At 50.7% G+C, this 10,428-nt stretch overlaps 1 protein-coding gene across 3 annotated transcripts; it reads right to left on the bottom strand.

Moving 5' to 3' along the window:
* Positions 1-2,382: 2,382 nt before the first annotated feature.
* Positions 2,383-10,073, bottom strand: ZDHHC24 (zDHHC palmitoyltransferase 24). Of its 3 annotated transcripts, none has more exons than XM_082340879.1 (3): positions 9,714-10,073; positions 8,252-8,529; positions 2,383-4,958 (listed from the first exon to the last, which is right to left on the bottom strand). In XM_082340879.1, exons 1-3 carry the CDS (start codon positions 9,992-9,994, stop codon positions 4,663-4,665), a joined length of 855 nt encoding a protein of 284 aa, XP_082197005.1. In that variant the 5' UTR covers positions 9,995-10,073; the 3' UTR covers positions 2,383-4,662. The 3 variants fall into 3 exon arrangements, with proteins under 3 accessions (XP_082197005.1, XP_082197006.1, XP_082197007.1); XM_082340880.1 differs by lacking the exon at positions 9,714-10,073 and adding an exon at positions 9,522-9,703; XM_082340881.1 differs by lacking the exon at positions 9,714-10,073 and adding an exon at positions 9,543-9,703.
* Positions 10,074-10,428: the final 355 nt, after the last annotated feature.

The raw sequence follows: 10,428 nt of genomic DNA, 5'->3' as shown, positions 1-10,428 counted from the left end.
CACTGTTTGGATTACTGTGTGAAAGTTATCTACTTACTACAGAGCCAAGAATTGGGCTATAATTAAATTACCTTTTTTGTGTACTTATTTTTCATGGAGTTAATAATTGCCCTGTTTTTTTCATTTGCTTAGTTTTCTATATTATACCGATTGCTAATTCTTCCTCAACCCAGTCTGACGGTTCCTCTTTTTTCTGTACACTTCTGTTCATCCCCCGCCTAAGTGAATGCTGTTGGCTCTCTAGAACTGCAGTGAGCACTTCTCCTGGGAATTCTGTTTGCCATGTTCTGGGCTAGATTCCCTAATTCCTGGACCCCATGTCTTTTTTCATAATTCTTCAATTTTTGGTCAGGGAACTGAGATCCCACATGCTTCATGGCATGGCCAAATAATAATAATAATTTGAAAAAAAACCTTGGGCTTCCCTGGTGGCATAGTGGTTAGGAATCTGCCTACCAATGCAGGGGACACGGGTTCGAGCCCTGGTCCGGGAAGATCCCACATGCCGTGGAGCAACTAAGCCCGTGTGCCACAACTACTGAGCCTGCACTCTAGAACCCACGAGCCACAACTACCGAAGCCCGCACACCTAGAGCCCATGCTCCGCAACAAGAGAAGCCACGGCAATGAGAAGCCCGCGCACTGCAATGAAGAGTAGCCCCCGCTCGCCGCAGCTAGAGAAAGCCCGCGCGCAACAAAGATCCAACACAGCCAAAAATAAATAAATAAGAAAAAGATTATTTTTTAAAAAACTTAAAATGTAAGACAGCAAGAGTATATAAAATGATCAGGCAAACTTGAAAAAGAACCAAACAGAACCTCTAGAAATGAAAAAACATTTGACACATAAAACTCGATGAGTTGGTACAACCACTAAAAAAAAAAAAAAAAAAAAAAAACTTAAATAGATTGGTTTAGCAGTTGATGAAAGACTTAATTGGAAGATAGATTTGTGGAAATTATTCAGAATGCTAGAAACAGAGAAAATAGGAGCTATTAAGAGACAAGGAGGGGGACTTCCCTGGTGGTCCAGTGGCTAAGACTCTGTGCTCCCAATGCAGGGGGCCTGGGTTCGATCCCTGGTCAGGGAACTGGATCCCACATGCCACAACTGAGAGTTCGCATGCTGCAACTAAAGATCCTGTGTGCTGCAACTAAGACCCGACACAGCCAAATAAATATTTTTTTTTAAAAAGACAAGGAGGATGGAGTAGGAAGGTCTAATCAGAGTTCCAGTAGAGACAGAGAAAACATCTGAAGATATGACTGAGAACTTTCTAGAACTGATGAAAGACATCAATTCATAGAATCAAGAAACCTAAGGAATCCCATTTAGATAAATATAAAGAAAACCACACTTGGACACATCACAGTAAAATGTAGAATACCAAAGACAAAAAAATCTTAAAAGCAGTTGGAGACAGAAAGTATCTTCAAAGGAACAGTAACAACAAAACAATGAAATAGATGACAGCTGACTTACAGCAACAATAGACACCAGAAGACAGAATATTTTCAATATACTGACAGGAAATAACTATTCTACACCCAGCAAAAAATAACTTAAAAGGGTAAAAAACTAGACAAGATAGGACAATAGCACAAAATAAAGGAGTAGAAATATATCCAAGAACGTTAATTACAACAGATAAAAATGACTAAATACTGGGACTTCCCTGGCCGGCAGTCCAGTGGTTAAGACTCTGTGCTTCCACTGCAAACGGCACAGGTTTGATCCCTGGTCAGGGAACTAAGATCCCACATGCTGTGTGGCGTGGCCAAAAAAAATTGACTATACTTCAGTTATTAGAAGACAAAGATTTAAACAATCCATCTACAGGCCATTCTTAAGAGGCAGAGAATGAAAGTAAAAGAATCAAAAACTCAACATACTTGGAATAGAAGGGAACTTTCTCAGCCTAATAAAAGTCATCTATTAAATAAATAAACACAGCAAACATATTTTATGGTGAAATATTGAAATCATTCCGTCTAATGTGAGAAACAAGTCAAGGGTAGCCACCCTTTCTTCCACCCAGAGAGGCAAGAAAAATAAGAGATAGTTCCCCGGTGGCCTAGTGGTTAGGATGCTGGGCTTTCACTGCCATGGCCTGGGTTCAATCCCTGGTCGGGGAACTGAGATCCTGTAGGCCGCGTGGCACAGCCAAAAAAATTAAAAGTAAGAGATATAAAAATTAAAAAGGAAGAACAAAACTATCTTTTCCTAGATATGATTATAAATACAGAAAACCCAGAAGAACTTTCAAGTAAATAATAAGTTTTAGATTTGCTGGACATAAGAAAATTATTTTCATAAACTATGGATGATAGCATCACAATATCAAATACATAAGAATAAATCTAAAGAAAAAAGGCATGATCTTTATGAGAAAACATACATAACTTTATTGAAAACATTAAATGGAGAGATACACCATGTTCACGAACTGGAAAAGTCAATTTCATGTGGATGTTGATTTTCCCTAAACTGATCTATATAGAGTCAGTTAGGTTCCATTCACAATTTCAAGGGGGGTTTTTATTGGTAGAACTTGACAAGCTGATTCTAAAATTTATATGGAAGAGCAAGGGCCAAGTATAGATCTTAGGAGATCATACACAGGGGTAGATAAAATGATCAGTGGGACAAGAGAGAAAAATAAATTGTGGTATATTCAATGGATCACTGTACAGCAAGGAAAAGGAATGCTCTACAGCCACACACATTAATTTGGATAAATCTTAGAAACATGTTATTGAAGGAAAAAGCAAATCACAGAAGAATAAACACGGTGTGGCTCCGTTTATATAAAATTCAAAAACATGCAAAACCAGTACAAACATATGTAATAAAATCACAGAGCAAAGCAAGGGGATGGTTAAGACAGCACAGTGTTTCCTCTACCAGGGAGGGGCACAGCAGGGACCTCAAAGGAAATAGTATCCATTTCTTAAATGGGGGGGGGAGGGTGTTGTTTCTATTTTATAAATATTTCCTTGTATATTTTCACTATAAAAAAAAACAAGAAAAGATATTCTGGAGGGTGAGGGGTAAAGCAGTAGAGGAAACAGAAGTCTGCCAATGCTTATGTACAGCACAAAGTGACAAGTACACCAAGTTCCTAACAGAGTTAAAAACTAGTAACAGAGCATGCTGTTCAGAAAAACAAAGAAGTCTTAGCAGCTCAAACCTTTGTGGGCATGGGCGGGGCCTGTCAGAAGGGTGGGCTTCTCTGAGGGTTCTTGGAAGGCAAGCCTGCCATGTCACTGAAGGACTACCCTCCTCCCCCAGCAGCACTTGTAGGTTTTCACTTAACTCCATTTTTGGTCCAGTCCCTCACCCCCACCCTCCCCAGGGCCCCCGAGATGCAAAGCTTCTTCGAAAAGCCCCCGCCTCCACCCCAGCAGGGTAGCAAGGGGTCAGGTGGGTCCTGGGGGGCGGGGCAACCTAGCTGCTTCTCATAGAGACCTTGAATCAGTCCCATCCCTACTGTCAGCCCCAAACCTTGCCTTCCATGGTGAACCTCTCCAGGGCTCCTGGGGGCAATCGGGCTGCCTCTCGGCCCCTCCAAGAGGGGAACGCTTAATTTCAAGTTCTAATTCTCTAAGAGAGTAAATTAGCCTCTATCCACTTTCCATCTTTCAGAATGTTGTCAGGCTCTTTGGTCTAGTGCTCTGTCTCCCTCCTATTTTCTTTGTCTTTGTAAATTTACACCATTTTTAATTTCTTTACTATCATTTTAGATTTTAAGAGGAAACAAACTCACATGTTTAAACCTGCCACATTTAACTGGAAATGTCTATTTACTATATTTAAATAAAAGTGTTTAACAAGTAGCTCCTGAAGAGTCCAGAGAGGAGGAGCTTACCAGTCTCAGCACCATCCAGCCAGCACAGATGCTTGAACATCCCCACCTGATTACTCTGCCTTGATTTTTTCGGCTGTTCAAGGGTGAAGGAGAAAGCACAAAGATCTGGGTTCAAATCCGGACTCCTCCATTTACTACCACGTGATCTTATCACATCAACTCTCAGGGCTTTATCACCCACATAATTGCTGCCCAGTGCACCGGGTTAGCTGGAGAGAAGTTCATTGAAATTGTTGCTGTGAAGTGTTCCTAACTATAAAGCACTGAACCTGGGAAAGAATTCTGGATTCTCATACCCTGGATCACTACATTCTGCCTTAAGCTGCTGGCCACCCCCCGCCCCAAGGCCGCAGGAGGCAGAGCCCTGGCTCCTCACACCCTCAAGCATTCTGTGGTTCCCAGGCCTGACAATCAGAGGAACCAAAAACAGCAGCCCAGGAAACAGTGAAGGTCCAGAAACCCACAAAGATGGAGGGAGTCCAAGAACCAAGTGGGCAATTTATTAACCTGGCAAAGGGGCAGCTGGGCAGGCCGAGCAGCCCCCTGCCAGACCCTTCGCTGTACTCAGGGGCCACTGATAGAGGCAGAGCCGCAGGGTCCAAACCCTGGACACTAGGAGTCCAAGCTGGGCAAGGGCAAGGCTAAGGGCGGGGCTCGAGTTGCTGAAAGCAGGCATCAAGTACCAGCGTACCAGCCTGCCTCCCCTTCTGAGGCTGGGGGTGGGCCTGAAATGAGTTATTTGAGTGCCCTCTCCTGTTCCCCACTCCTCGTACAGCTCAGGCTCTTCCTGGAGTCAGGAAGCCATGAGTCCCACATCAGCTGTGGTCTGGAAGGTGATGCCGTCCCCCGGCAACGGGGAGGCCAGGAAGGGCCAGAGCCAGACAAGGACCCAGCGGGGCCCCAGGGCCGCCTGCAGGTTGTGGGAGAGGCCCAGGTCGTAAGCGTGCTGGCCCCGAGCCCACTCCCACGTGGTCTGGCCCCTCAGCAGCAACATCCCATGGAAGAGCAGTCCAGCCCCGCACAGCAGTGCACCCGCCACACACGTGTCGGTCACGAAGGCCAGTGCGAACTGCGCCAGAGACACTCTGCCTGCAAGGAGAGAGCAGAGAGGGTCAAGGAGAAGCAGCAGGCCCAGCCGTCCCAGAGCCCAGCTCCTGCACTCCTCCCGTCCCCTACTCCACCATGAAGCAGGGCGCATTGCTCCGCTCAGCAAACACCGAGTTGTTGCTCCCTGGCCAACCCATGCCGGCTGATGGGAACACACCGGTGAAACGGGCAGACACAGCCCCCTGCCCTAGATGTGACTTTCACTCATGCATGACAAACTTGTGAGCACCCCCCATGAATACCAGGATGAATGGCAGGTAGCATCTCCGACCTCAGGGAGCTCACAGACAGACATTCAAGAGATCATGTCTCAGTTACTTAATTACAGCTGTGATGTGTGTGACAATGGAAAAGTACAGCATCTTGCATCATCTTGACCCACAGTAGGTAATAAGTATCAGGTGAACTAATGAACTACAAGATGCCGTGAAATGTTATGTCGAGCGAGAGAAGCCAGACACAAAAGGTTATGTATCGTATGGTGCCATTTATATGAAATGTCCCAAACAGACAAATCCATAGAGACAGAAGATTAGTGGTTGCCAGGGGCTGGGGGCACTAGGGAGAAATAGGGAGTGACTGCTTAATGGGTACAGGGTTTCTTTTGGGGGCGATGAAAATGGTCTGGAATTAGTGGTGATGGCTGCACAACACTGCGAATATGCTAAATGCAACTGAATTGTGCACTTGAAAATGGTTAAAATTATGAGTTTCATGTTATGTGAATGTTTTTTCAATAAAAAAAGAGAGCCTACTGGCGGGGAGATGACATGGAAACGTATTAAGAGGCTCAGGGAAATAAACTTCATCTATTTTGACAGTGATATTTTGGGTGATGCCTGAAGGTTAAGGAGGTACTTGCTAAGTGAAGAGGGGAGAACACATTCTGTTTGAAGGTCCTGAGGCAGGATGGAGAGGTGCCTGCGAGACAAGTGAGTGGACAGTTCTGGAAGCTCAGGAGAGAAGCCCAGGCTGGATGCGCAGATTTGTGAGTGGTTGGTACCCGGGCGGTTCCGAGACCCGGCAGAGTGTGTAGGGAGATGAGAACGGCGTCTCGACCTCAGCCAGGAAACCAGGTCCTTAGGGATCAGATATAGGGAAACCAGGAAGGAAAGAGGAAACCCCAAAGTACAAGCTGTCGGGGACGTCAAGCGTAGAGCCCTTTAAGGAGGCTGAAGGCCAGCAGTTTTATGAGGCTGAAAGGTCTCATAAGCAAGAAAAGAACACAGAAGGGTTCTCTGGGTTTTGTGGAGACAGAGGCCTGGGGACTGTGGCAGTCTCGGAGGATGGGTGGGGGCAGAAGTCAGTTTGGAGCAGGTGGAGGACTGGGTGGGAGGCAAGGAAAAGCAGCCTATGAGCCCAGGCAAGTCCTTTGACTTGGCTGCTGATGGAAGAGCCAGAAGGCATGAGCTGGAAGAGGAGGACGTGGGGTGAAGAGAGGCTTTGTACCAGGTGGGAAAACCCGAAGGAGGCCAGTGGAGGGAGCCTGGAGTGGCAGGAGGAGAAACGACACACGGTGTGAGGCCTCCAAGAGGGGAGGAGGGGTCGGGCACCAGGAGGAGCTGGGGCAGTCAGCTTCTGCCCCCAGGACGGGACAGCCGATTCTGGACGTGCCATCTGATGTCTAATTTCCTCTGTGATGTATTTTCAAGAGAGGCTGGGGCTTGGAGGACAGGAAAGTGGGAAGGATTGAGCTGCAGCCATTAGGGGGAGGAAGCTTATGAGAAAGCAGGGCGGCCAGGCACCGCTGAGGGCCTGCTGAGGTCAGCAGCCATGAACGTGGCATGATAGCAACTGCCACATAGTCCCAGGCATCTCTGGCAGCTCTCCACAGCCAAGGGCAGACACAGAGAAGCCAGGAAGGCACAGCGGAAGGAGGACGGAGCAAAAAGGCTTGAGATGAAATGTTGCAGAAGGCCGGTGGAATGAGGGCGCTACGCTGGACCTAGGGCAGTGAGCGGGGAAGGTGCTGATGGACAGAAAGGTGAGGGCCAGGAGCTCTGGAGCAGGTGTCGCGGAGCACAGAGTGAGAGATGGATAGGAGAGGCGGTGGGGGCAGAGAGAGGGGTGACATGGGGTGCTCTGGGAGGTGACACACTTTGGATTCTGACACGACTCGGGGCGGGGGGATGTGGGAGTAGGGGAAGGGAGGAGGGGAGGAGAAGGTCAAGAGGCTGAACGACTGGGGCCATTCACCCACACTTTCAGATACCTATGCCTTCAGCAAGGCCCAGGGCTGAGAGGGAGACGAGGGGCCGGAGCGCAAGTCTTCAGTGACTGCGGGGAGCAAGTGGGAGACCGTGGATGACCGGGGGTTGGGGGCGTGCAGACAGGAGCAGCTGGAGGGCTTGAGTCTCAGTGGAGGCAGGGGGTCATGAGGAGGGCAGAGGAGGGCTGCTCAGGAAGCCAGTGTGGGCACAGGAAGACCCTGACAGCCCCACTGGGCCTCCCAAGACCCCCTCTGGGCTGCAGGGAGGGGGGTCCTGGGGACAGAGCTGGGCTTGGATAGGATGAGGAGACAGAGCCACTATTCAGAGTGGTCAGGGAGTTTAGTAATTGCAGGACAAGGTTACAGAGAGGACCGTGGACAGGTCAGGAGGAAGGAGTCAGGGAAAAGAAAGCCCGAAGCATTTTGGGGGGCAGAGAACAAAGTATAAAAAACCAGTGGGGTTTCTACCTTGGGTGGTGTCAGAGGAAAGTGTCAACCAGAACACAGCCTCTCAATCAGTCTCCTGATTCAAAACGTCCCCTCCCCACTTCCAAGACTGGACCTTCCCCTGCCTGTAACTTTCACTGGCTCCCCACTGCCCAGTCAAGTAAGGACCATCTCCTCACACTCCATTCAAGGCCCTCCACCATCCAGTCCTCACTTACTGCCCTAGCCTTAATTCTCATAATTCCCATCAAATGCCTTCACTACTCCATGCCCAACCTCCAAGCCTTTGTTCAAGCTGCTCCCCTAGCTCCGAATGCCCCCCACTTAGAATGCTCTCTCACCGTCCCATCCCCCTCTAGGTGAAATCCCACTAGTCTTTCCTCCCCTGCCACCACCTTCTGGAACCCTCCCCTGATTCGCTCAGCCAGAACTCTGTACCTACGTTGAGGCCCTGTATTTTACCAGACCGCACACCCAAGTGAATACCAGGCCCCCCTCACCTCCCGTAATTGACATTGGGACTAGGTCCCCAGGGCACTGCCTGGAGAACCAGCCGGAAATCCCATCGCCCACCAGAATGGGCCTCTGCCTCCCTGTGCAGGCCTCCCCGGCCCCCCACCTGTGAGCAGCATGAGCCAGGGCAGCAGGAGGAGGGCGGCGGTGTGGAGGGGTGTCTGCGCTCGCAGCAGGGCTGACAGGGCAGGGCCCAGCAGCACAGAGATGTGCAGCAGGACACCTGCGGCATGAAGCAGCAGACACAGAAAGGGCCGGTAGTTGTGGAAGCCCACGCAGCGGCCCAGCAGGCGGCAGTGGTGGTCCCGGCGAAGGATGCAGATGCGGCAGGCAGAGCAATGCCCGCTGCGCGGTGGCACCTGGCTTTGGCACTGGTAGCAGTAACTGCAGGGAAGGAACCACAGGGTCAGTTCCCCCAGCAGCTCTGAGTGCCCCATTTCATGCCCGGTCAGCCCCTGAGCCCATCCTGGGGAAGCAGGCACAGCCCCTGCCCTCTCTAAGCTTCAGGTTCTTCACAGGTAAATGCAGGCTAAACACCACTTCCCAGGCCCTTCCATTCCTGGCACGGCAGGTCTGAGGGCTCTTCCAGCTCTGAGAGCCCCAGTCCTGAGGCCTTTCTCTGGTCTCTAACATCCGGAAGCAAACTTCTCCTGTCCTCCACTGTTACCACCTCCGTCCAAGTCACCATGAGCTCCCCCCCGGATTATTGCAACAGCCTCTTGCCTGGCTTCCCTGACTCCACCTTTGTCCCAGCTGGTGTAGTCTCACCCCAGCAGCCAGACTGATCCTTTTAAAATCTAAGTCAGGGGAACTCCCTGGAGGTCCAGTGCTTAGGACTCCGTGCTTTCACTGCCGAGGGCCCGGGTTCGATCCCTGGCACGGCCAAGAAAAAAATAAATCAAATAAATAAAATCTAAGTCACGTCCCTCCTCTGCTCAAAACCCTCCAATGGCTCTCCATTTCACTTCTAGTGAAAAGCAAAGTCTTCGAGGTCTTACAAGGTCTTTACGTCTCTGACTTCTCTTCTCCCCCCTCACTCCACCTTGGCCACACTTGCTGTCTTGCTGTTCCTGGGACATGCTGGGCACACAAATGCCTCAGAGTCTTTGCATTATCTGTTCCCTCTGCCTGGAACATTCTTCCCCCAGATGACTGTGGCTAACTCTCCCCCCTCCTTCAAGTCTTTGCTCAAATGCCACCTTCTCAATGAGGCCTACCTTGACCATCCTGTTTCAAACTGCAATTTGAGTCTCCTTTATCCTGCTCTGTTTCCTTACCACCAACACCTTCTAACATACTACATTATTTGCTGACTTATTACGCCTAAAGTTTATCATCTGCCCCCTCCCTGAAATCAGGAATATGTTTTATTGTACCTCCAGTGCCTGGAATAGTACCTTGCACGTAGTAGGTACTCGAATATTTGTAAGTGGATGAATGATACTCCTTCTGCCGTCTGGTTCAAGCGGATCTTACTGTAAACTGGTTCTAACATCTTCAGGTCCTGAGGCCCTCCCCCTGCCCAAAGCTCCCGCTTCTCCCCCCGCCAGATCCCGTGCCCCACTCACGCCCAGCCCTGGCCCAGACCACGGCCGGCCAGCATCACACCCCGGATGCTGGGGTCCGAGCGCAGGAAGAGCCCCACGTTGCCCAGTAGGTTGAGCAGCTGGAAGGTTGCCAGCGCAAGCTGCAAGGTCCGGGCCAAGGGTCCCAGTGGGGGCGGTCCGGGACCCAGTACCAGCACGTAGGCCAGCTCCAGGCCCACGGCCGCGGCCCACAGCGCGGTGAGCACAAGAGGAAGCCGCGCGGACGCCGCCTCCGCGTCCCCCACAGCCCAGGGTTGCCCCATGGCCTGGACCCACTAGCGGTCGGATCCCGGGTACCCCGCCGCTTCCGTATTGGGGCGGGGAGAGTGGCAAACGGACGTCTGCTACGACCAATAGAAGCTCTGAAGGTGGTGAGTGAGCGTTCAGGTTCACGGGGAGGGCCCGCAGATACGGAGATGTGATTGAACGGCCGAACGAGCCAAAGAGATGCTTGGAATCTCGTTGGCGCTAAAGCCGGTAGGGCAGCGCGGTTACAGCCCACCCGCTCAGGCCCCGCCCCTCCCGCAGAAGTCCCGCACACTGGTGCCGCTGGCCGGCCCTCCGGGAGGGTTGAGTTGCAGCCTCGGTGGCGTCGGGGATTCGCGGCTCAGCATATTACCCCTCTCACCCTAGTCGCCCCGATATTACCCCTGCCTTGGCCCATCCAGCTGCCTTGGAGCCCCTCCCCATGCTCTAG

The sequence above is a fragment of the Balaenoptera borealis genome (genome assembly GCF_965194805.1).
Source record: "Balaenoptera borealis genome assembly, chromosome: 11".
Lineage (NCBI taxonomy): Eukaryota > Metazoa > Chordata > Mammalia > Artiodactyla > Balaenopteridae > Balaenoptera > Balaenoptera borealis.
The sequence above is the reverse complement of the archived record's forward strand: the minus strand, read 5'-3'. Positions and strand labels throughout refer to the sequence as shown.

Coding starts and splice junctions, on each gene's coding strand:
- ZDHHC24 (XM_082340879.1), bottom strand. CDS start 9,994: ATGGGGCAACCCTGGGCTGTGGGGGACGCGGAGGCGGCGTCCGCGCGG. Junction 8,530..9,713: donor GGTCTGGGCCAGGGCTGGGC/GTGAGTGGGGCA, acceptor CCTTCCCTGCAG/TTACTGCTACCAGTGCCAAA. Junction 4,959..8,251: donor CTGGCTCATGCTGCTCACAG/GTGGGGGGCCGG, acceptor CTCTCCTTGCAG/GCAGAGTGTCTCTGGCGCAG.